A 27,656-nucleotide genomic window follows, 5' to 3' on the forward strand; every position below is an offset into this window, starting at 1 on the left:
ATTTATATGAAAAAATATCTCAAAGAATCTTAACAATCCAATTTAATTATATACAATTTGATAAAATACCTTCTAATTTGTTTCTAAAAAAGTTAAAACAAACCCTAGAAAATTAAACTCAAACAATTAAAAGAAGGAAAGACAATAAAAGATGAACCGAGCAATACCTCGTGGAATATGGCAGAAACAAAGAAGGAAATAAAAAAAGAAACTCCCTGCAATAAAAAAATATTAAGCAACAAATAAGAAACCAACGTTTATAAAGAAAGCACTTTGTTGCACAACACAACATTTTACAACTTAAAATATAGAACAAGACAACAAAGAGAGTATTAATTCTACTTTGTCTTTTGGTATTACTTCCTCTAAACTGAGACAGAAAAATTGATGGCAAAGCCTTGTAGTGCTCCGATGATTCAGAACATGCATCTCACAAGAAATGGGTAACTATTCAAACATCCTAAGAGATATCGAAGATTAGTTGGAAACTGTAACTCGTCCAAATATTGCATATCCGGTTAGTATTGTCAGTCAATTTATGCCATCTCCAATAATTCATCATTGGGCAGCGGTAGAGCAAATTTTGTATTACTTAAAAGAGGCACCCAGACGAGGTATCATGGACACACATATTGAATGTTTTTCAGATGCAGATTGGACAAGTTCCAAAATAGATAGAAAATCTACTTCAGATTATTGTATCTTTGTTCAGGAAATTTAGTCTTATGGAAGAGTAAGAAACAAAATGTTATCATGATCCAGTGCAGAATCAGAATATAGGATTATGACACAGTTTATGTGTGAGATAGTGTGGATATATCAACTCTTGACTGAAGTAGGACTTAAGACTTCAGTACCAGCAAAACTGTGGTGTGATAATCAAATTGTTCTTCATATTGCATCGAATCATGTGTTTCATTAACGCACAAAGCACATTGAAATTGATTGTCATTTTGTTCGTGAGAAGATGCAATAAAATTTAATTTCTACAAAATATGTGAAGACTGATGAACAACTGGGGACATCTTTACAAAAATTTTAATTGAAATTCGGATTGATTATCTTTGTAACAAGTTAGAAATGATTAATATATATTCACCAACTTAAAAGGGAATATTAGTTGTATATATGATACCATATTAACTATATATATACATCATATTAGCCATATATATATAGCAGTATATATATATATATAGCAATATATCTTTGTTAATTATGTTATATATTAATTAGCTTTATTAACTTCTTAATTGTAGATAGTTTCCTAAGATGAGTTTAGTTTCCTAAGATGAGTTTCTAGTCTTGTATATAAATATACCTCATCTTTCAATAAAATGATATATTCTTTTTCTATCTCAAATAACAATATTATTATAAAAATTTACAAAAAAGTCCTTATACATGCAATACTATAAATTATTATTGAAGGAAAAAACCCTAACATTCATACTCCAAGTCCTGATGCACTTGCAATTTATAAAGCCCTCAATACAAGAAAAGGCAACCTAACTTCTTGCTCACTGTAAGCATAAAGCCATTATTTATTAGCCATTATTTATTATCTCTGGTTTCATAGAAAAAAGAATGTGAAGGAAGAACAATAGGAAACAGGGGAAGAAGTTACACAAAAATGGAATACATGGCACCACACTGTATGATATTCAGAAAAATTCTGACAGATGCATATTTGTGGATTCAGATCTTATTTTCCAGATTAATAGACAAAATATCCACAAGAAGATTCAACAAAATAAACATTTGCTGAAATATCTCCGTTATCACTATAATAATTTAAGGAAGCTTAGAATAAGAGAGGAGAAAACTAAAAGCAAAAGAGTACTTATGTTCATTGTCAGCAAAGATCAGAAACATGTACCTTTGGTATACCATTACGCAAGCAGGGAGAGTATACATGACGAATCATCCATTTGTGAACAGGCTGTAAAAGACCAGCAAGGCATTATCTAGAAAACAATTAGTCCAGTAGATCTTATTATTGTACTTGGGGAAAAAAATGAGCAACACAAGTGAATTCTGAAAGCACACTGTAAAGTAAGAATATGCTTGGGTCTTCGGAAAAAGATTTCTACATGAAACATGATCTAAACTAAGCATATTCTTGTCATTGCTTCGGCACCACAGTGATGTCAATGATGGCAATGCAGTAGCAATCCAAACACATCACTCTTTCTTCCTCATTTAATGATGTCAGAATCAAAACCATTCCAACCAGGCACAGGTCTGGTTCACAACTGAACAGTAGGCCAACATTAAATGCAGCGCACATCTCTAATCCAGTATAAGTCAGTGATCAGAGCAATGTCAGATGTTGCAAGGAAATATAAAATGGCTAGCTACTTACATTCACAGTTATAATAAAATGCAAAAATAGAACTAACAAATTTTGCACATTGATAACCGACATTTTAATATGAAATTTTGACTTTTATACTTGTGTTTTGATCTGCTTGTGTGTTTAAATTCGCATTTATACTATATTTTACGAATTTGGATTCATTTGGGTTTTGATGTGATTTATCTTATATTTGTGGAATTATATTTAAAAATTTGAACATGGTTTTGCGAGAGATCAAGGGATCATGGACTCGAGTTGGACCCAAGATTTAAAATATCGAGTCGTGCCGAGGTTTCGATCCCGGACCAGAACGATACAGTTTCAGTACCGTATCGTACCATGCCGATATAATTTCGATATTTTTAAAATATAAAATATATTATCTAAAATAAAAAATTTAATCTAAATATTTAAAAATAAAAAATAAAATATTTTTTAAAAATAATAAGATAATTTTATATATTTTAATAAAGCCTATTTAAATTATCCCCATATATAGCTAGAATTGATTATTAAAACCTCAATTAAACTCTAAGTTAAAGAATCCAAAAAAGCCCACAATCGCAACCGCGACTGCTTCGCCCTCGGTCACGCGCAGCCCGCGCGCAGAGGCATTGCCGGGCCCGCGCGACGCCTCCGGTGGCGTCGTCAGGCTCGAGTAGCGCCTCCGATGGCGTTGCTGGGCCCGAGCAATGCCTCCGGAGGCGTCGTCGAGGCCGTGCGACACCTCTAGAGGCGTCTCCCGGGCGGAACCGTTGTGCCGATGCTATGCCGGTGTCGGTCCATCAGCAGAACGAAAAATTTCGCCCGTATCGCGCGATAAAACTCGAAATTTCAATCCCTGGTTGGAGCCATCCAATTTAAGCTTAAGGTTAGAGTTAAATGAGGAGGTCCAATCTAGAGCAATCTAGACCATTCATCCAAATTTGAGTCGTCCATCCAGATCTAAGTCATCCAATTCGAAGGAGAGGAGATCATAATCATTGATCAAGATTTGGGCCATCAATCTAGATCTAGATTTATCCCTACCCTTCATCTAGATCTGAAGCATTCTAAACCGTTGATTGAGATCTCATCTGATTCAAATGAGAAAGTTATAGTAACTTTGGGGAGATCGGCAAAATAGAGAAGGAGATCACACGTAGAACAGAAGGACACTCGCGACTTCATCTTCCACAATCGACCACCAAAGCTCCATCCTCCTTCATCCATCAAGGTAAAGGGGATTTCCCTTCCTCATCTATCCATCTTCATCCACCACCGGAGAAGCAAGGGGATTCCCTTCTTCATCCGCATGCTGACCACCGAAGCTCCAGCCATCTTCATCCACAACCCGACGCCAATTTCCTCAACCTGTCATCACAAGCTACCACCGGAGAGTAAGGGGATTCCCTTCTCCAAATTTTATCCTCAAGCTATCAATCGACGTTTTCCCAACATCCTCCGGCGCACACCAAATCACCGCCATTCGAGAAGTTGTTCATCATCACCAAAGTCATCAAGGAATTGGGGATTCCCAACCTTGTCAGAACTCTAACTTCACATATTCATAGCTTGGATCACCATCAATTCCATCTTCACATCCCCGATCAACCTCAACCGAGCGTCAATCTCTTCATTGCAGATCCAAATCGGAACGAGTTAGGGGATGTCTTAGCTCAAATTGTAAGCACATTTAGATTCGTAGATTCCTTCATTGTTGGAGTAGATTCCATTCATGTGATAAATTTGTTGAAAGAATGCTTTGTTCAATTCCCACATACAACTTAATTTAAATTTGAGTTCATCTTGGTTAGTTAATTTGCAGTTGATTGTTCACAATGCTACGGTTCTTGCTTGTTTCATTCAATTTAGTAGATTAAGCTAGGTTAGATTATTTGTTTTTCAATTGCATGAGTTGATTTGCATTCGTAGTATAGTTTTCTTGATTTTTTATTCGATGCAAGTAGGTTAGATTCAATTAGGTTTCATTGAATGCTTAAGTTAAGATTAGGATGTCTTTTAATTGTTAGTCTTAAAATTGAATCAAAATCAACCCCAAACCCAATAACAATTTGATCCTAAGATTTATTGTATGTCGGCTACATTCCTTGTGAGAGACGACCCGAGATACTCTACACTGCATTAGTATAGACGGGTTTGGTATTAATTTGAATTATCATCCATAGTACGACATACGGGTGTTATCACACAACTTGTTTAAACCACAAGAACAGAGGCAAGATAAAGTAGCCACTTGACTCCAATTAATGGGCAAAAAAGGGCACCCCTTATTATTGTTTTGGTCAAAAAAAAAAAAACACCCCTTTTTTAAAAAAAAAAGTCAAATCAATCAAGATTTAAAATCTCGAGCCATACCAAAATTGATTTTTGATTGGAACGATATTGTTTCGGTATCGCACTAATATTTTGATGCATGGTGTTAATCAAGGATTGGAATTGAAGGAGATTGAAACATAGGAAGGAGTCTGTGTCAAGTAGATTTTAAATCTTATAACATATTGGGCGAAACAGTCGACACATATCATTCCAATAAATTATCGAAATTCAATACCACTCAACATAGATAATGTATCCTTCCTTTGTTTCATCTCCTTTCTCATTACCTCCAATCCGTTGACACCATGCATAACAACATCGACACGATATTGAAATACTATCTTTCCTTGTCAAAGACCAAAACTATAGCATGGCTCAAAAGTTTAAACTTTGATGCAAAATAATATCGAATTTCAATGATTTACTAAAACGATACATTTCGATCATTTCACTTGAAACTGTATGAAATTTCTAATTACGACATAACTGCTACAATGTGTTAACGCTTTTTAATATTTTCTTTTCAGTTCAATTTGATCAAAATTATTACATATGGACCACTTTTATATCAAAATATCTTTTACCAACTTAATTAAAATTGCTCAAACTAAATCAAAATCACTTCAACTTTGTCCAAATTACTTTAAAATTGTTGTAGCAACCAAGGTTTAAAATATCGAGCCGTGCCGAAATTTCGATCTCCGATCGGAATCATACAGTTTCGGTACCGTTCGTACCGTGCCGGTATATCGGTATTTTTAAAATATAATAACTAAAATAAAATTTTAATCTAAATATTTAAAAATAAAATATAAAATATTTTTAAAAAATAATAAACTAATTTTATGGATTTTATTAAAATTTATTTAAATTATCCTGAACTACAACTAATAGTTGATTATTAAAATTTAATTAAATTCTAAGTTAAAAAAATAAAAACAAAAACAAAAATCACGACAGATCGTGCGCGGCTAGTGCGCGAAGGCATCACCGGGCCCACGTGGCGCCTCCGGTGGCGTCGCCGGGCCCAGGCGTTGACTCCGGTGGCGTCGTCAAGCCCGGGCGACGCCTCAGGTGGCGTCGCCGCACCCAGGCGATGCCTCCGGAAGCGTCGCCGCGCCCGAGCGATGCCTCCGGAGGTGTCCCCACGCCCGGGCGACGCCTCCGGAGGCCTTTCCCGGCTGGAACCGCGGTGCCGGTGCTCTGTTGGTGCTGGTCCATCGGCAGAACAAAAAATTTCGACCGTATCACGCAATACAGCTCGAAATTTCAATCCCTGGTAGCAACTATTATATAACTGTAACAATAATTTTAAAATAATTTTGATCAAATTAAAATTATTTTAATAAATTTAAATAATTTTAAAGAATATTTTAATATAATAGTAATCCATATACAGTAATTTTGATAAGTTGGAGCAATCTGTTTTATATTGTAATAACTATGGCTGTAACAATTATAAAAACATCAAAATAAAAATATTTTCAAGATGAGAAATATGTTGGGGCACTGTTTTGACTTTTTAAAACAAAAGGACGCCCTTTTATTTTTTGCCCATTATATTTTACATATTAAATAAAACTAAATTATAAAATGTGCTAAAATACAAAAAAGATAAAATAAAAAGAAATGATATGCTTGAAATGGAATGAATATCCACCATAAACTATGAAGTACAACCATTAAAAAACAGAGTGACCTTAAGTCACTCAAATCCTTTTTCCAGAAAAAAAAACAAATAGAGGCATAGAATTTTATGTAAAAACAAATAGAGCCCATCTATCAATAGTGCAAAACTTAAGGAGATCATGCAGAGACGTACCATGTTCCACATTCTCCAATACTTGCAATCCCAAGAAAGTCATGTATAAAAAGAAGAAATAGTTAAAATCACTAACACTTTTATTTCTCCTATATGTAAAGTAGTCAAACCGCATCACAAAATAAAAAATATGAAACCAGTTCAAACTTTCAGTACCTCTTCAACTGTTTTTGCATTCCACCAGTCTCTGTAGAACTCACGATCACCGAAGCGAAGAAGCTCCGCCAGAATATTTAACCTACAAAGAGAAGAAAACATTTAGTTGATGAAATAAATATCAACTTTCTATTAACTATATTCTCTATTGTAAAAGACAAACTAAGAGAATTAATTAGCCAACAACTTATTATAGACATTCCTACATGCATTCAACCCGTTACTACACAAACTGGATTTTGACAACTGATAAATGCCAACATTTTCACTAAGTCGAGTTTACATCTTGTCCAATTTGTGAATCTGACTTTTGCATTCCTAGGTAACTTCAAGTGAAATTAGTATTTCATACAACTCTAATGCCAACCCTGAACTTTACTTTGATGCACTTATATAACTTACCATAGATGAAAAAAGCCATAGAACATACAAAGCCACACATACAATGTTGGAACTGACAATTTTAAGACTCCTTCTATAGCATACAGAAGATTCACTTTTAAGGGGTGTCGAGACTGATTGACAATTGGATTCATGTACTGCAGAAAGAAACAAGGGAAGCAATCAAGTTATATGAAGTATTAGAAGTTTTCCGAAGGAGAAAAGAAAAACAAGTATTAGCAACCAAAACAATGGCTTACTTGCTCAATGATAAAGCCCATTACGCCTGTACAGATCACCCACTTAATAAGTTGACGGGTTACCCAACCCTTTCTAATGGCCATTGTACGGGGATAGTTTTGCTACACAACATGAGAATCATAGAAAATCAACATCAGTATAGCTGTTAGTAGACCAAGCTTATGTCAGTAAAGATTATACCTAAAAATGATTTTCACTCTGGATTTAGGAGTACAACAAGATGAAACTGTGGTAGAAAGCATAATAAAGTGAATATCAAAAGCCATACAACTAAAATGAAAAATCCAAATAGGAAATCCTTTTTGCTTGTATTTATTGAAGGGTATGAATTAGTGTCTTGTTATTCTTAAGAGACAACAATTACAACAGGATACATATAGGACCAATATGGTATGATATAGCTAAAACTCCTAATGTGGGACTAAACCCACAAATCATATAACTAAATGACTCCAGTAACATAATAACTCCAAATATTTGGGACTAACATGGCCTTATGGAGACTCTGTAAAATCAAATAAAGGATTTTGAATAAGTCAATACATGGGATGAATCCCTTTAGAAGTTAATATATCTAATAAAACACCCATTAAGTTTAGCTAGGGAAGGAATTTTAGCTGGATCTTAAGGAAAATAGAGAACCAACAAAGAGTTTTCTAGAGTGAAAAAGGAAAACTACATATTGTATTGCATACCAGTAGGGAAATTAATTCTTTGGAATTCATCAGTAGTAAAAAGATAAGTGAATGTATAGCCAATTGACATACCTGATAACAAAGTGTTGGAGCAAACATAAAGTATGCTAACTGATTGAAGCTAACACCTTCTTTGATACTGAGGTCTGGAAAATTATAAGACTTGTCTTCCTAAGGATAAAGAAACAAATTATTAGATAAATAGAAAAATCTTAAATAGCTAACATGTTCATCTCACTGATGAAAAAAAAAAGGTTGTAGAAAAAAATACAAGAAAAGAGAAATCAATTTCATTTTACCAAGCCAAAAAAGGAAGAAAAAAAAAGAAATGGAATAGAACAATCACTCCAAACTGGCACGAATAAACATGGTCTACAATGTAGACTTAACAGAGGAGCATTCAGATTATTAAAAGATTGAAGAACAAGAATACTAATAAAAGTTACACCTCAATCAAATAGTCCTACAAACAATGGTCGATCCAATGGGGGTTGTAGATAGCAGCCACCTCACCTATGATTTCTAGTAGCTTATGTCAAAACATTACCCCTTCAGATTCCAATACTGAATATATGTCTATGAAAGATATAAAATATTATTCTGTACTGATGGTACAGTTTCAGTTTTGTACTGTGCCAAGTCGGCATGTTTTGAGATCAACTCAAATGAGTTTTATAATTGCTTCTACTTAACTTGGTTGGCTTTATATAAGTCAACAGCAATTAAAAGGTCAATCAAACTAAATTTTAGACCAATAAGATACCAAACATATAACAAGCATCTTCACTAATAATTATACTTTACTAATACATTGAATGGGAGTATTGATTCTCTATTCTTGCAGCATCCTACTGATATCAACCCCATGATTCACCAAGACACAAATTAAATAATGCTTCCAAGATATCTCATTTTGAAACTACTTGCTCCACAAATCTATAAATATAGCTAACCACTAGGAGTTGGACTTAGATGAACATAGTTAAAATTGGAATAGACATAGGTACAAAATACAGATGCTTCTAAATTTCTCCAACTCCAACATCATTCTTCCTCTTTACGGCTATTGGAGCTCCAATTCATCCTCCTTCCTTCCCTTACCCTTTTTCATAGTGTATCATCTACCTTTGATCGACAAATAGAATTGAAGGATGAGTCATGAAAAAAGAATTTTTCTTTCTGCAAACTCCCTCGCAATTAGTACCATGCAAACTATCATCCCAACATGATATTAATATCATCAACAATTCTAGACTGATATCGATTAGTACCATGTGTTTAAGATGACAAGTTATCAACTTATAAATTTGGTAAATGTTGATGCAATCGGCCTCTGGTTAAGGTTGACCAAGCTCAAGTTGGTTAGAGTTGAGTTTCGATGTTTGATCAATATGTTTATTAACGAAAGTGAGACGTCAAGTAAACGGAAAATTTATTGAAGAGGAAGATTGTTAGTGAAATCGACCTTGGGTCAAGTTGACCAAAATTAATCTGGATGTAGATGGTTGAGTGAAAAATCAAATAGGCCAAGGTTGACCGAATACTTGACAGTGGAAAAATCCAAGTGGATCACAGTTGACTGGACACCTAGTAGTCAAGTCCAATAGAGAGTTGACAAGAGAGAAGTCTAAATGGATCACAGTTGATCGAAAACTTAGCAGTTAGAAATCAAGAAGTTGGCAGAGGCAAAGTCCAAGTGGGTCATGATTGACCGAACACTTGACGGTTGGAAGTCCAACAACGAGTTGGCAAAGACAAAGTCCAAGTGGGTCATAAAGGACTGGACACTTAGAATGAAAAACGAATTCCAAATAGGTCACAGAGAACTGGACACTTGACATAAGACGTGAAGTCAAAGTGGGTCAAGATTAATCGAGCACTTTGCAATGAGGGAAGTCCAAACAAATCAATGAGGATCAGATGTAGTGGTAAAGTCTTGGTAGATCAAGGTTGATCAAATATTAGGCAACAATGAAGTCCCGGCAAGTCAAGGTTAATCGTATGTTAGGCAATGGTGAAATCTCGACAGATCAAAGTTGACCGGATGCTAAGCAAAAGAAACTTCAATAGGTCAAGATTGACCAAATGCTAAGCAAAAGAAATCTTAGTATATTAAGATCAATTGGATACTAAGCAAGGCGAGAATTTAACCTTGGAAAGGTTGAAATCCCAGATATCAATCGACTGCTAGGTAGTAGCAATCGACTGATTACCTCTAAACCCCGAATTCAAGATTTGAGGGGGTGTTTAAGGGGATTTATTGTATATATCAATCAACTGATCGCACTATTACAACAAACAAATTGTTTGGAACTCGATAGATCAATTCGACTGATGATGATCAACCGATCAATGGAGTGGAGCAATCGATTGTTGTCACTGTTGCACAAACTGAATGTTCTGAACTCAATTGTGGCACTCAACTATTTGGGCATCAGTCGATTAATGATAATGAACAGTCGATTGATGTGATTAATGCTAAATTGGAAAAAGTTGTTCTGCAAATGCAACATTTGAATTTAATGGAATAGTCGACTAGTGAGTGTATGCAATCAACTATTATGCAGAAATTAATCTCGACCTAAAGGCTATAAAAGAAGGATTTCATGAAGAATTTCGATGCCGATTCTTGGGAGTTTTGCAAGAAAGTATTGTTGCATTTCCAAACCTCAGGAGACAAACTAAAGCAACCAAAAGCGTTCAATGTAAAGTTCCATTAGTGTAAACTTATTGTTTCCGTTGTATTCATTTCTATTTGTACATTGTTTTGTTTTGTGTTGCTTTGTAAAAAAACAAAGGTTATAAGATATTTCTTCACCTCCAAAAGGTATCTGACAAGGAGAAAACATAATGGACTATCACTAGGACTAGACCGTAGAGTAGGAGCCGAGAGTTCCGAACCACATAAATCGATTTGTTATGCATGTCTCTTGCTTTGTGTTTTGTTATATTTTCCACTGCGTGTTAATACTTTGTAGACAAGCCCAACGATTGAGAAGACGAAAATTTTGAATCGCTATTCACCCCCTCTAGTGACGTCATCTATCCCAACAGTAAAAACCTTAGAAGTTATTACCAAGGACTTAGATTCAAAACTTGTTTCCACCAAAATAGGGCTTGCTTCTATATACATACCATTACATGCTTTTGCATTTCCACCTTCAAATAATGGAATATCTATGGTTGTGATGAATTGAAGTTGTTATTGCACCATTATATAGAATGCTCTCAAGCCGAGTAAGATGTCACAGGATCAGTACTTAACTGTTTTAATCATATTTATACAGTAATATTATAGATGTACTTATTAACAAAAATAAAAATAATCAGATGCGATATAAATAGAAACAATATATCCTAGTTTTTCATTTCGGAGCAACTATTGAAGTTTTAAAAGGATAAATACCTGAGATAGCATTCGTATATCATAATTGGTATGTGCATAGGATACGAGCTTCAACCATACTATGCTAGCAATGAACATTAACACAAAGCCAGATAAAACTGAAGAATCACACCTGCTATGAAACAGTTTATTAGTGATATCTAACCACAATCTGGTAGCAATCATATGCTTACTTAATTCTATAATGTAGTGGTAATTTTCTGGAACTTCTCCAAAATATGTCCAAAAAATCAAGACAATGAAATAGTGTGATATGTTAAAGAAAAATATTGTTTATAAGACCACAATGTGTACAAACATTTCAAAATATATGTACCAGGACCTACTGGAAGCATGCAGAGCGAAAGTTCTGCTGAAGCAACAGTTAAATTGATAATTATATTGGTCTTATAGAAGACATATGGAGATTGAATTCTTTTCATTTCTTAATTTAGCTACGGCTCAACTCCTGGGGGATGTGCTAAAGAACTCTTAAATCTTAATAATGATTCTTAAAATGGAAACAACCAACCAAATTATCCGCCTAAATATTAATTTAATTGTTGTGTTGTCCTGAACCAACTCTTGAGTCTCTTGAGGATTCTATTAGTTGATATGATATTCCAACGAGTAACCTTCACATTTTTCTCTACTCCATAGTTATAGATTGGAGATTTTCAACTATACCACCCAAAAGGGATAAAAAAAAAAAAAAGAGTAAAGTATTCATCTCTTTAGGAAGTGGAACATAAGTACAGGTATATGAACTAAGAGCCATCCTCATACTATAGGAGGTCTATGAGTAAAGTTAAACAATTTCAGGAGCCTGAAATAAGAAGCAAAAGGTAATGGGAATACATATCTTTTTTGAATAAGCATGGAAGTGAATTACCATCATAAATATTTTTGAGAATGAATGAATTTATAGGGTTACTATAAAATATAGAACAAATATTTAATGTAATTAAAATAAATGTGATTTAAAATATCTTGAGGCTGGATAAGTACCATTTAATTAACCCTAAATTTTTTAGAGTAATAACACTTGTTGTACTACCAACATAGAACAAGAAAAGTAGTCTTGCAAATGTCATAATTATGAGTGAAACATAAATTTCAGGAATGACATAAATATGTCTGAAGAAATTAATGGGAAAAAATTAGAGTTTTATGCCTCAGGTAGTCATTTATTTGTGTTTATTATTCATCAACAAAAAATCATGTGTTATATGTTATTACGAGTAAGTCCCTACTATTTACAAGTAGATCTCTAACACTTCCCACTCCCCTCAAGCAGACTTAAAAGATACTCTAAATACTCTGCTTGTTACCAATATAGCCGATCCTAGGACCTCTTAAAGACTTAGCAAATCCACTAATTAATCAATAAATGCCAACCAATGACTTGACAATTTATTGAATTTCACCTTTTATCTGATGAATAGGAAATCAATCTCTATGTTGTGTCCTCCCATGAACCACTTGGTTACAAGCATGTGCATGGCAAGTTGTTTGTCATAGCATAGCTTCAGACTCTCCACTCTATAGGAGTATGTCCCAAAATGCTCATCAACTATTTAATCTAGATAAGCTTACATGTTGCCAGGACCATAGCCTTATACTTTGTTGCACTTAATTTGAATATAACAATCTCAGAAACTCAATTTACCTACTAGAACGAGCCCATGGCTCGATAGATCTTTCTGTCTACAAGAGTGTATATTGAGTATTAATGTAGCCCATAAATTTGAGTGACCTCAATCCTAATACAAAAAAATTATTTTTCAAATACCATAAAAATTTTATAGATCTCTCCAAATAATCAAAGCATGGAGCTTCAAGACTAATAAGGCTTACTCAATTATATGATTAGTCTGTATAACTATCCAGTAGTTCAATTTTGCAAGTCTTATGTGCATTTGTGCACCAATTAATGGTTCTCCTTGTCCTAAAATTATTTTCCATTTAGATCCATTGGGATTTTAACTAGTTTAGCTCTCAAGATATCAGTTTCCTTGAGTATATCAAGTATATATTGTTGGGGGGAAAAAAATCCTGCCCTAGAGTTGGCCTGAACAGCGTTGTTTTGATATGTCGCCAAAACGGTTTAAGTTAGTTAATTTTAATTTGATATTGTTGATATAGTGTCGCAAAATGCAAGGTAAGGCTGCTTACAATAGATCCAATGTGGTCCAATCCTTTCTCGGGATCCCGCATTGACGGGAGCTTTGTGCACTAGACAGCCCCTTTATTATTGATATAGTGTGCAAGAAGTTGTGACGATTTGACTTAGAGATTGCATTTGAGCTCATGGAGCTTGGACTCGATGGGATCGAGTAGTAGAGATGGAGCTCATGGATTTCAGAGCATGACTTCGATCAGCTTGTTGTCTTGAAGCTCGAGGAGGAGCTCAGTGAACTAGAGAACTGGAGACTTGGATCAAGATATTGCTTGATCCTTTGTGGATTCAAGGAGCTGAAGTCCTTAAAGCATTAGAGGCGTGAGTGAGTGATTACGCGGTGTGTTGTGATCCTTGATTTTTATTTTCAGACATGTAACATTTTGTAATATTGTTAGGATTGTCTATATAGTGTGTGAGCTACCTAGCGTTTAGCTGTTGAAGCCTTGCAACATCAAAGTGATCCCCAGTCATGAGATCAACATAAGTCTCGAAACCTGCTCGCAATGTAGGTGGATAATGCTTGCATCTTGAGCGACAGGGTTTTGTCCTTATAGAAGACACTTAGGCATGCAGAAGATGTTCACAACCAAAGCGGAACTGCAAATGGACTCATCCACTCGTGCATTGGATACTGAAACTTCTTGAGCATCGGTCAAAACAAGAAATTTCACATGTGTCGATTGGCACAACTTGAGATTTAAAACCATGCCAGCGGTAGAACTCCAACTTGTCCTTTAAAGTCTTGGTTTAGATATCAAGGTGGTAAGGATGGCGGTCAACGATGCGGATGATATGAGCTTCAATGTGTCATGATCCTTAAGAAGGGTAAGCACCACAAGCATGTTGTCCTTTGTCTCAAAGTGGACTTGATTAACACTAGAGCAAGTGACATGGAGCATGAGGATGCATAATCTCATTAGAAAGGTGACAATCATGGATGATAGCTCATCATCGCCAATGGAAGAATGGGAGAAGGGTTTGCAAGGAACAAGCGTTGATGAGCAATGATGGAGGTCGTAGAAGCAATAGAGGTGATTGAACTACATTGATCAAGAGTCATGACGAAGGTGATTGAAGGGAGGATGTTGCATAGAAGGACAACATCCACAAAGAGCTTCATCGACAGAGAGATGAACACCGGAGGTAAGCGCAAAGAGATTATGTCAATTACAAAGAAACAAGCAGCTCTACTACCATTTTACAATTTAGGGGGAAATTATTTCTCACACACACCCCTCAACTTTTCTATATGTATTATTAACAAATATGAAATCCCTTTATAGTTTACAAATTTCCACATGAGCCCATAACAATCTCCAATAAAGTTTCCATTAAAAGAAGAAGCTTCTTCTTCCTCTTCTAGACTCTTCCTTATTTTAACATGTTATTTGTTATTAGATCTAATGTCTTCACTCAAATAAAAAAAATTAATTTCTATTTGTCCATGGATTCCTTCTATTTCTCTTCCCTTTTCTAATGTCCTTAAATCTTCAACAGCCTTCTTCTTCTTCTTCTTCTTCTTTGCATGATACCCATCTTCTCATGAGGTCTTTCTCCATTCTCTTTAGTAGTCCACAACTATCTTTGATTGAATATCCTCTCCCAATTCATATGTGCTGTGTGCTTCTATACACCTCTATAGTCTACAAGGAAAAACTCACTCAAGTGACTAGGCTTCTTGGGATCAATCTTATCATTTTAGTCTCTCTCTCGTTGAATTTTTTCCTTTATTTGTTGCATGTTGTTGTATGGGTCACCTTAGGGAAAGGACAATTCAAGATACCTATTCTTGGCATCTCTCTCTCCTCTTTATTGACATGCTATTTGGGAATAAGGAAATATTGTCTACATGCTTCGTCAATTATTTCCAAATCCTTATTTGTATTTTTATTTTTATTGTGATGCTCTTGTCAATGTTTTCTTCTATTTGTGATATTTATTTTAGTTATATAGAGTTGGATATTGATAATTCTGATTGAGTATGAATATAGGCTTCATCCCACACAGATGTATTCGATTTTTGGTTTGCGTTGAGTTCCTCAATAGTTGGTGTCCATCAATACAAGCAATACAATTTTCTATTCCTCCACTTTAACAAAGGTTTTTCGATGTTCTTGTCATGATCTTGTTGGATTACACACATACAAGAAGCTGTATGTGTTAAATATCAATTTTTATAAATGCAAAAAAAAAAAACTGATAAAAATATGGAATAATAAAAATTTTGAATTGACAAAATTAAAACAAATCGAATCATTAAACATGAGATTTAGGTGTAGAGTTGAGGTCATATTAGGTTCAAATTGAATCCATGGGGCAGGCACGGAGATTTAAATTACATTGATTTAAACCGGGGTCAATTTAAATTTGATTTGCTCAAGTTATGATCGAACTAAATTTTAAATGGGTCAAACTAGTTCATTTGATCTAAAACAAGTTGGGAAATTTTTGAGAAAACTTTTCTTTCCTCTTTTCTCTCTCAGGCACGCAACAGCGCCAGTGCGCCACCTCCTCCTCTTTTTCACGTGTCCTGATCTCTCTTCCTATATCTTCTCCTTCTCTTCCCTAAGCCTTCCTCTCCTCTTCTTTCCCACAATTCCTGCCACTCAACAACAGCAGCAAGGGCCGGTTCCAACCACTAAACAGCAGCTTCCCTTCTTTTTCTTCTCTTCACAACAAGTTACTGCAGCAATGGTCCAGACATCAAGTGCTGCCCTTTTTCCATTCATCTCTTAGCCAACCATCTTGTCAAGTAATAGACCAACAGCAGGAAGAACAAGTCACAACAGTAATTTTCCTTTTCTTCCATCCACAGCAGGAAGCCCCAACCTTCTTTTCTGCTTTTCCAGTTTTTCCAGCAACAACAGTTTTTCTTGTCTGTTCTTCCTATTTCCAGCAACAAGAAGCAGTTTTCTTCCTTTCCTCCTCTTCTCCAGCAAATTCAGCGGCCCCTTTTTTTGCCCCTTTTTTTTTCCTCTCCTCCCATCATTGCTGCAGTAGATGCCAGAGCTAGCCAGGGCCACCACCGGAGTCATCCAAGGCCACCAACGAAGAAGGAAAAGTTCTCCCTCACTGTTTCCAGTGCCCTTTTCTAGCTGCAGAAGCCTCTCCTCTTCCTGTTTTTACCATAGCAAGAGCAATAGCAGTTTCCTTCTATTTATTTTCATCAACAACAAGCCACTAACAACGGCCTCAATTCCAGCTTCTTCTCTTCCTCTTTCCAACAACAGTAGCTCTCCCTCCTAGTTTTCCAGCGAGCACCAACAACAGCACCAACTTTGTTGTTTTTGTTCCAACCACCAGCCCTTCTATTGCCTGTTTGCTGTTTATCATCGAGTCAAGAGAGAAGCCAGTCAACTACTTGATTTTCCTCATTTTTGAATCTTCGTTCAACAAGGTTAGCATTTCCATGACAGCTAAGTAACGGTAAAATTGGTAAGGAATTGGCATAAACGATATTGGAGAAATAATTGATTCGATTAACTAATCACGATATTTATTTAGGTTCAATTGGCTCAAGCGCTTAGTATCAACAAAACATCCCCATTGTTTTGTCGCCCAAAGGAAAGTTGTGAGATATAGATTTTATTTTAAATAAATTTGTTATTCGATAGTAGAAATAGATGTCGTGTAAAATCGAGATAGCAGAATCAAGAATTGATCCGTCTTATGTTATTATATTCTTAGATATTATTTTGAGTTTTAAGTTTTGAATTATTTTCGTATTGTATTTGTAGATATGAGTTCGAGTGCAGCATGTTGATTTGTTGACACTTAGAGCTTTTTGTTATTTATAGAAGTCGGTGCATCCATCCTGTGGATTTCATATATTTGTAATTTTACATAAATAAATAGATAAAATGGATTATATATGCTTACATAATTATTTTCAAAAAATTAATTAAAAATATTTAAAAATAATGAAGCAACCTCCGTGTTTACATGGTGACCTGCTCGAGGAAGTCTACATGGAACAACCTCCGTGTTTTTTTGCTCAGAGGAGTCTTCTGGTCTTGTATGTCACCTGTAGAAATCTTTATATGACCTCAAACAATCTCCCAGAGTATAGTTCGGTAGATTTAGTACTGTAATTCAACAATTTTGCATGACTCGGAGCGAGACTGACCATTCTATTTTTTATCGCCACTCATCTACTAGTTGCATCTACTTAGTAGTTTATGTTGATGATATTGTTATCATAGTTAGTGATCATCTCGGGATTTCACAGGTGAAACAGCATCTTTTCAAACATTTTCAGACAAAGAATCTCGGCAAACTCAAATATTTCTTGGGGATAGAAGTAGCCCAGTTTAAAAGATGGGATTATCATATCCTAAAAGAAGTATGCAATGAATATTCTAGAAAAAACAGGAATGTTAAACTCAAAGACAGTTAACAACCCCATGGATCCTAATGTCAAGCTCCTGCCAAATCAAGGGGAGTCTCTTCCAGATCCTGAAAGATACAAGCGATTAGTAGGGAGACTAAGCTACCTTACTGTTACTCGTCTGGATATCTCATTTGCAGTTAGTGTAATAAGTCAATTTCTCAACTCTTCATGCAAGGAACATTGGGATGCTGTGACTCACATTATCTGCTATATCAGAGACACTCCAGGAAAGGATCTTTTGTATGGAGACAAAGGGCATACTCGAGTCGTAGGGTATTCTGATGCAGATTGGGCAAGATCTCCCATTGATAGGAGATCTACTTCTGAGTTTTGTATATTTGTCGGTGATAACCTTGTCTCTTGGAAAAGCAAAAAGCAGAATATTGTGGCAAGATCCAGTGTAGAGGCAGAATATCGAGCTATGATCATAGCTAGTCAAGAGTTTATATGGCTCAAACAGTTGCTTCAAGAGCTAAGATTTGGAGAGGTTACACAAATGTCACTTATATGTGACAACCAAGCCGCCATGCATATCGCCTCGAATCCAGTTTTTCACGAGAGGACAAAGTATATTGAAGTCGACTGTCACTTTGTCAGAGAAAAAGTCATATCTGGAGAAATATCTACTAATTCTGTTAACTCACATGATCAACTAACAGATATATTCACTAAGGCACTAAGAGATTCTCGAATTGACTACATATGTAACAAGCTGAGTGCATATAATTTATATTCTCCAGCTTGAGGGAGAGTGTTAGAATATTGTAAATATAATTAGGGATGATTTGGTATCCGTTAGAATATTGTAAATATAGTTAGGGGTGATTTGGTGTCCTAATTTGTATTTTACCTAAAACACAAATTAGTCCTTAGAATAGAATCTTGATTTACTTCCTAGAATAGAGCCCTAATTATAAATAGGGTTTACCTCTTGTAATATTTTTTTAATTAAGAGATTTCTTTTGTGAATTATCATATATATATATATATATATATATATATATATATATATATATATATATATATATATATATATATATATATATATTATAAAAAATAGGGAAATAATTATGTTTATCAGGTTATCAAACAAGAGAGCAATTTCAGACAAAGTTGTATAGGTTGGAACCATTGAAATTGAATCGCAAACAAAAGAATAAACAAGCAAGAATCAGACTTGCAACTGGGAACTCTTACCTAAGAATTATAAAGGCAGGATAGAGAATTGCAGATGTAGTTATTATCGCATGAAAAGTGATGACCAGCTGCATACAATCACAATGATGGCAATAAGTGGTATGAACTATATAATATAATGCAAAATAAATAACTGCTAGAAGGTAGTGGAGCAAAAGGAAAGAACTTAAATCAATCAAATCCAAGGAATGGGAATCAAAGCATTGGCACCTAGAATACCTAAATCTGCTGACATTAGATCTAGACTACAAAAACACTATCCAAGTGGTATCTAGGCATGCATGAGCTCAGCCCACTAACATCAAACATGTTCCTATCATTTACCAAAACATTTTGAAAAGTTATCCTCTTTGCTAAATAAACAAAAGCAAGAGATTTTACTTTGCAATGTAATATGCATACACATGCAAAGAAGCTCTGCTATGACCATGATGCAAGCACGCATGACCTGTAATGTTAAGCACGCATGCTTGTTCAATAGCAATTCCAAAAATAGGGGAAACATCTTCGTAGATGTCTCCACTCTGGCTAATAAAGAAAAAGACAACAATTAAGCTTGAAGAAAGCCCGTATTCTATTGCATTGATTAAAGATGCCTATTATAAGGGAATATATAAGACTAATGACACATTTAAACCTCAAAGCAGTGTAGGATTAAATCCCCTGCACCAATAACCATATTGACTCCTCAAAATCATTAACTAAGACCATGATTATAAAAATTAAAAACAAACAAAGCAAAACTTTGAAAATTGTCAACGAAGCATGGAGACAATAATCCCTCTAACCTTTGAATAGCACATTGACAGAGAGGATAAAAAATATATATTCTAATACCAAAACACTGAGTTGTTGGTAAAACAACAAAGTGCAACTGACCATTGGATGGAAGACACGTATACAAGGTTGTATAAATAGGAGTTGATATGAGGAATCAATAGAGTCCATCCTAGAGCAACACAAAAGGAAAGAAAATTCATGGACCGACCCCGTTGTCTCCATCCCGTAAGAACTACGTGATCATCCCAAGGATGCCTTCGGCATCCAAGGGTCACGGACAACAACAGAAATAGTTGAACCCACCAATGTTAAGCGACACCTGGCAAGAGGCTCTAGGATGGGCACTCAGTTTTAGAAACTATAAAAGACAATACCACCAACAAATTGAGGCTCTCTTGGAACACGTGCAAGGCATCAAGTTTTCTCTAGCTCAGACACTCTTTAGCCTCACTTTGGAATGTAACACACTTTTAACCTCATTTCAACCAATGAGACGACCCCAGTGTTTAGAATTGAATGTATATACTTGATATGCTTGTTTGCCATTTATCAAGATAAATGAATGAATATATGTTATGCTTGTTCTATGATGACTAACTACCCTCTAAAGAATGCTTTTAGTCAATTGTTTCAAGTAATTCAAAAAGAGAATGAGAAATGAGCCTTCAACTACCTTCGACATCCTTTAATGTAATGCATAATGTCACTTCCCAACTCCTTTCTTTCAGCTTACTCCCCCTCTTAAGGCTTGCTCTACTAAGCTTACTCAAACTCTATAGTGTGACTCTGTGGGAGCCTCTTTTTCCACTCAACAAACGAAGGAACCCAAGCTTCACCATCCATCATAACTCTTCATTTTTGTTGAATAACTAGGTTAAACTCCTAAACAACTTTAACTTCATTCAAATAAATCCAAATTCCAATCAACTTGACTTCTTCTAGTCATGTTCTCTATTGCAGTCAGAGCTGGCATATTGTAATCTGTTGAGAAAATACCACTATAAAGTTGGCACAATTTGTGGGAAAGTTGCAGCAGAAATTGAGCCAAAAGTGGAAAGGGTTGGCCACAACAAAGTTTGTTTGACAAGCCTATGAATTAGATTCCACAGGGAGTAGGGCAATGGTGTGGAGAAGAGACAACAACCTCTCCCATACTAATGAAAGATTTGTTCCACTTTGGACAGAAGGAACCCACATCTTAGGTAGCGTAGTAATAGTGAATAGGTAACCACAGGAAATAATGGACTTATAATTGTCAATGATGGCCCGAATACTGAAAAATGCATTCTCGAGATTGGAGACAAACATTAAAGGTTAGAAAATCTGGGAACCAATACTAGCATGAGCAAGGTGATTATATATTTGCATAAGTGACTGGGTGATGACAAGAGCAAAAGATGATAATGATGCATTTAACTAGTAGAATCCTTGAGACTCATGTCCTATATTAATCACCTTGCTCATCCTCAAATCCTTAATGACAATAAATGCGACACTAAATGTTATGAGACAATTTAGAGACAAATTAAGAATTTAACAAGTTTACTAACATATAATAAGCTCAATCAAAACTAAGGCAAGGATTTAGTTAGTTTATTAATGGATAATAAACAAGAATCTAAGAGGAAGATCAAGATCTATGAAATAAGTAGGTTATAAATACATCTACATGAGCCACAGATAACTAGTCGACATGAGACACTAGCAATAGCTTGAATTAAAGATAGCTCCAAAGGAATTACATTTATGGAACTAAATCTAAAGTGGGTGGGGACTAATGGATCCTCTTGGGAAGCAATATTTGGCTGTCCATATAAGCTAATGTTAAAGGATAGTCGAGTGGCCAGTCATGAAGAGAGTAGCAAACATCCTTAACGCATCTAAATCTCCTACAAGGTGAATGCTTAGGCCTGACTTCTCCACCAACAAGCATTGCTAACAACCTCCAATACTATGAGGCAGATCAATTGGCAATTAAGCTACAAGAATGACCATCTTGTGGGAATAGATATGGTAAGGATGTAGCAGAAGCCCGCAACATCCATATGTAAATATCCAACATGGGTGGAATGGAGGAGTTGCCTATTGATGGACAATGTGAAAGAATATGATGGTGAAGAGTTTGTCAAAGTGGCATGATCTAGAAATGTCTCCGAAATCAATATGAAATGCTTGAAATTAGTGAATATGTAGTCATCTCAGTGCTTGAATGTCGCAATTGCCAGAAATCATCAATCATATCATATGCTCAAGAAAGGTAACCAGCATGCATGTCCCAATTCTAGGTTCCAATTCTATGTTCAAGTCTTATAGCAAGAGAAAAAGAATAGGATATACTCATGAGTTCATGAGACAAAATCAATCAATTACCAAAAGGAGTGTGGTTAACTAGGTATCAATCTTGTCCATAAAGCTTTTGTGGTCTCAAGAACTTAGCAAACTAGATAATGAGTTGGTCTACCAGACCCTGAAGCAAATCTGGATTATGCAAGCCCATAAGGCATAATTCTACTTTATCATCTTCTAAGTGATAACCAAGAGAGTTTAAAAGGCTTGGGAGATCAACACTAGGAGCCAACCTTGAAGTATCACAGAATCTAAAATTTTGGGATTGAAGGAACTTGTCATTTGTCAATGAATGTACCAAAAACTAAAGACGGACAAGAAAGCAAGCCAATACACTGCAGTTGTTGTTCATGTATAGGCAATAGATAAATAGTGCAGGCAACAGTGATTGTTTTGTTAAGGACTCACGAAGAGCAACTACAAGAGGAAGCAAATTTAGCAACGGTTATCGTGTGAAGAACTCACAAAGGGAAGAAAATTTGCCTTCTGCAAAGGCGAGGATAATTGCCATGCCAATCTAGGCTGGTACAAGAATCACACAACTCTTTCCAAACTTGGACATGCAGATAGGTTATGCAGATATTGGAATCACAAGCTACATGTGCATTGAAGGACCTTGTTTACGAGAAGGTTATTCATCAGGGAAGGCTTGGCTCAGGATAGAGATGATATATCAATCATAGATAGTTCTGATACCATGTTTCATTATTGTAACTTTACACTTCGCACCTTTTAATATATGGTCATTACAATCAGATCCCTAACCAAGTTTTGGGCTAATTCAACTTGGACCGCAACATTCAATCAATAAATTTATGAGTTGAAACTTGAAACCCATTTTAACTAAATCATGGAAGTGGCTTTCAAAGACGAAGCCATTTTATCTACATTTGGAAGTGGCTTCAACAACAATAGGCTAGAGGTTTTTTTAATAAGATCTTGGAGATTTAAAAGCATACACTCAATGGTATTTCCAAATGCAGGCAACCAAAACTTTAGAATATGATTCTCATTGCATACAACTAATGGTATATGTCATCCAGCAATATAATGGAAAAGAAACATTCTAGTATAGTTCTATGCATAGGCAGGAAGAAAATTTAGATGATTCAACCAATCCTTTAAGCATTAGTCACATTTCCAATCAACTAATATGATTACTCTATTTGGTAAACAATGTAAACCTTATAATTTGATCATGTTTTTCTAATCCATTAGGGTTATACATGGAGGATCTCCTGTCATTTATCACTTTTAAAAAAATATCAAACCATGTGACTTAGTAAAATGATCAAGAGAAAATTTTGATTTAAAAAATATACTAGTTGCTGCTAATAAAATAGACACATCTCGGAGACAAAATATGTAGTTCAGAAGTGATCCAATGCAAACACTCATTCATCCAAAAAGAACTAGTGATCAGTGCAGATAATTGGATACATCAGAAGATAACCAACTTACTGGTTCAGATATAAGCTTTCTCCATGCCAGTTTTTCGATCAAAAATGCAGCAAGAGGGAAAAGGGACAGAGTAAAGCTGGAAATTTGAATGTCAGATAAAACATAACTGTGCTAGGAATTAGCAGTTGAAACTGATATTTTACCAACACATCAAAAGTGGCCAATCTCTCAATGATTTTGAACTGAACCAAAACCCAGCCTGAATAAGTAAACCATACTGCAAAAGGCAAACAGTGTCCACTGATCAGTGTACGTCATGCAGTGCGCAAAAACATATGAAGAGCCACAGCACGAAAACTATCCTGCTGATTCTACTGGCATTTGAAACATAAATGAGGGATAGAGAAAAACTTTTACATTCAAGTTGGGGGAAGGAGCGAGAAATAACCAACCTTCATCAAGTTCTCAATGATAAGCCTTCCATTGACTGCAATCAGCACTACTATACACAGGTTAAGTAGACCTGCATGGCTCTATAATGCAAAAGGAAATTAGTTAGAATAAATACTTATCATAAAACAGAGAAAATTAAAGAAAACAGAAATATGTCTTGCTCTGCAAGTTGTCACGTCGATTATATCCATACGTCTGTTGGTTTGTAACAATCTCATAGTGAACAAAGTTTTGAGTATACATTGTCTTCCTTTGCGAAGTTGATGCTCAGACTAATCCTTCTTATATCTATTACTTTATAAAAATGAATTATATAGCGAATGGAATATCCAGTAGTTGTACGTCTCACTCTTTAGCGCTTGATGGAACTGCATTGTGAAAAACAAGTTCTTTTTTCTACTAGCAATATGATATTTAGTAGACTCCAAACACATCCAAAGATATCTCCTAGGATCTAGAATGCACCAGGGTGAAAAAAAATTAGCCAAACAATTGAAAACTTACTAAAATCATGAAAAAAAAAAGTAGCAAAACATCCTACTTCAGCTTCCCAAGCAATTTGGGACATAATCAGTACAAATCTATCCCAGTATTAGATCCTATACGACTTTGGAACCTAGGGCAGGAGAGTAGTGGGCCTGAGCAGCCATCTTGCTGAAGTCAACACCCTTCTTATTCCCTATTCACCCCTTGCAGGTGGTGATGCGGACTCTGGATAGATTGGTTTGCCCAATATCTACATAACTAGAGTGCTAGGGACGTGTGTGCATGGAATGGAAGAACCCATATAATCAAAATATACTAATAACTAGAAGCTAAAATATTCCTCAAATGCGGCTTAAAGTAACATGATCTCGTTCATTATGTTTTAAAAAAAAATGTTGGTCGATGTCAGTGACCACTGACCTGATCACATAGAAATGCAGAAAAGTAGTCTACCTGCTTGAAGATAGCATCCGAGCTCAATGGGCTCTCCTTGATTCTTTGGTGCGCCGGAGCCGACGCCCGGTACAAGAACATGGCCCGGACCTCGCCATCGGTTGCCGGACCCTTTCCCCTTGTGATTCCATCTTCGTGCTCTTTGTCGTTCGAAGTCATCGACCTCCTCTCCTCTTCGTCCACTCGACCATCGCCTCCGCCCACCCGATGGCACACCTCCCCATCGGAGCTGCTCCCTACGCTGGATTCCTCTCCGAAAAACCCGCCCGAGGTCGCCCTCGCAGGGGATTTTGGCACGGCTCCCGGGGTGGCGGTGGCGGTGGCCGTGGGACGTCGGCGGAGGAGGTCGGAGGACGCCGTCGCGGATCCTGTTCTAGTTGGTGTCGCTTCGTCACGTGAAATCGCCATGAAACGGAGGAATGCCCGCACGACTCGCTCGGTTTCCGAATTCCAACGCGCACACGGGCATTTGAACCACCGGATTTTAAATCAATTACCAGGAAAGCCCATGCGCGCACCGCTTTTCCCGTTTGAGGAAGGTTAGAATACTAAATGAATTTTTTTATAATTTTTAATATATCATATCAAATACATAAAAATTTATTATTTTTCACAATTAAAAAATCTTCCTATAAATTCCAAATCTCATTTAATTAATTATTAATCCACCCATTAATTTCAAAGAAAAAAATAATTTTACATTTTCACTGCTGCTTTTAAATTAAAAATCTCAAATTTATATCGATAATGATCAGAATTTTTTTTCAATTTTTTTATTTCATAAATCTTTTTAAAAATTTTGCATTGGTTCGGACGTTAATTGGAAAGCGAAAAGACTAATTAATGGCTAATTACTCAAAATTGCTACGAGTACGGCATTAAGAATTGTTAATGTCCCGACTTTGTCATCAACTCGATTATTTAGAAAGCAAAAGTTAAATTAGTGGAATTAAACTGATAAAAAAAATAATTGGATAGGATCGTGAATCACTTGGAAGTTGGAGCCGAAAAAAAATTATGAATTCACGGAGTCATTTGGTTGTTAAAACACTAATCCATTGCTGACAGAGAATAGCTATAGTCCTATAAATTTATCAAAAACCCACGAGAAATACAAACAAATGAACTATAGGGGCCTCGAGTCGTGTTTTTCCAAGGGCTAGTAGAAAAGTTATTTAAATCAAGCTTATGTGTCGTTCTTTTTGGGTTTTTATATGAAAATGGGGTTTTGGTGTTTTCAAATCAAAATGCAAATGAAAGAAATTAAAATAGAGATGAATTAATGACACTTGTGAGTGAAACCAAATTATCCTTAACCTAGAAATGCAATGCAAGGAATTTAGGACTTTAACAGCTAAACTAAAACAAGAAATGAGTTTAAGGAAACTAATCTAGCTTAAAAAGAATCAAAGCAAGATGCAATCCAACTGATCACTACAACTCATCCAACACAATCAACACAAACTTGAACAACCAAATTAAAACCTAAAGCCTGTATTTAACTCAACTTGCTGGCACGGAACAATGTTTGAAGAATGGCACAGAACAGTGATTTCAGGTTTCAGAAAGTGAATTTTCAGATGTGAACTTTCAGATTCGAATGGGTTTGATAGCTTTTGATTCAACAAGTGAAACAAATCAAATGGAACTGCACTTGACACGGAACAGTGCCAAAACAGGTATCAGATTAAGTTCCTAAGCAAATCCTAAAACAATCTAAATTCAAACGAAAACTAGCCATTAAACACATAAACTAAGTTAACACAATTGCTTAAGAATGGAATTGATAAAAACTTAACATCTAGAAGTTTAGAAGTTGCCGAAATTAGAAAAACAACATTAAACAGAAAATCAGAAACTAAATGTGCAGAAACTCATCCATCCCTCTTTTCTTCCTTCGATTCTCCTCAGCGGGGTGTCAAACCGCCGTTGAATCCACAATGTGGGTTCACTGATCTGTATGGAGTCTTCCCGTGGTCGTTGGTGTGTTTTCCTTGCAACCCGAACACTGCTCAGTCTGAAGAAACCCTTTCCGTCCACAAAACAGAGCTGGCGCAGAGGCTTTTAAGCTGGCACAAACTGGATTCCATGCTTCTTCTTGCTCCGATTGGCTTGGTGATGCTAAAGGAATGGTCGCCAAACCTCAGAGAACCCCTCCAATGGCTCGAACCTTCGGATTGCTCAGCAAGTGACCGGAACACGAAGAAATCGGAAGGAATGCCGCCGGTGAAACCCTCTCCGTAGACCCTCCTCCAGCTGCCGGATTTCACCCAAAGAACCGGATTCGAACTCCTCTTGGATCAAGGATGGCGATGGAATTGATTCGGGTGGACGAGGGCGCGCCTACACGTACGTCGCGCGGCAGAGCATTGCTTCTCGCGGGACGATGAACAGTATCGGGTGGCACTGTTCATCGATTAATGTCTCAGCTTATATACGGCTGATTAATTGATTAATCTGGACCGTTGATTTTTGATCTGACGATGCAGGCTTGATCTGGGATTTAGGGCAGCTTAGGGCTTCCAAAAAATTTAGGGATCTTGATCAAACTTGAGCTAGGTCATGTCCTCCATGTGGGCTTGATCAATTT

The 27,656-nt window shown here is 36.0% G+C and overlaps 1 protein-coding gene across 1 annotated transcript in view; it reads right to left on the reverse strand.

The window, feature by feature from the left end:
• The window catches only part of LOC141847536 (diacylglycerol O-acyltransferase 1-2-like), a 40,816-nt gene extending 15,342 nt beyond the window's left edge, over nucleotides 1-25,474 (reverse strand). The window contains exons 1-15 of the mRNA XM_074735592.1: nucleotides 25,067-25,474; nucleotides 24,127-24,207; nucleotides 23,878-23,951; nucleotides 23,735-23,810; nucleotides 19,148-19,215; nucleotides 11,400-11,511; nucleotides 10,386-10,393; nucleotides 8,793-8,796; nucleotides 8,066-8,164; nucleotides 7,298-7,399; nucleotides 7,059-7,195; nucleotides 6,657-6,738; nucleotides 6,501-6,521; nucleotides 1,880-1,942; nucleotides 168-215 (exon numbers count right to left, since the gene is read on the reverse strand). Coding sequence (XP_074591693.1) covers nucleotides 168-215; nucleotides 1,880-1,942; nucleotides 6,501-6,521; nucleotides 6,657-6,738; nucleotides 7,059-7,195; nucleotides 7,298-7,399; nucleotides 8,066-8,164; nucleotides 8,793-8,796; nucleotides 10,386-10,393; nucleotides 11,400-11,511; nucleotides 19,148-19,215; nucleotides 23,735-23,810; nucleotides 23,878-23,951; nucleotides 24,127-24,207; nucleotides 25,067-25,474 — 1,383 coding nt within the window. The remainder of the gene's footprint in view (nucleotides 1-167; nucleotides 216-1,879; nucleotides 1,943-6,500; nucleotides 6,522-6,656; nucleotides 6,739-7,058; nucleotides 7,196-7,297; nucleotides 7,400-8,065; nucleotides 8,165-8,792; nucleotides 8,797-10,385; nucleotides 10,394-11,399; nucleotides 11,512-19,147; nucleotides 19,216-23,734; nucleotides 23,811-23,877; nucleotides 23,952-24,126; nucleotides 24,208-25,066) is intronic.
• Between the last annotated feature and the right edge of the window lie 2,182 nt (nucleotides 25,475-27,656).

Source organism: Curcuma longa, chromosome 16 (assembly GCF_044706935.1).
Source record: "Curcuma longa cultivar G26 ecotype Majalengka, Jawa Barat chromosome 16, ITB_CL_G26_1.1, whole genome shotgun sequence".
Classification (NCBI taxonomy): Eukaryota; Viridiplantae; Streptophyta; class Magnoliopsida; order Zingiberales; family Zingiberaceae; genus Curcuma; species Curcuma longa.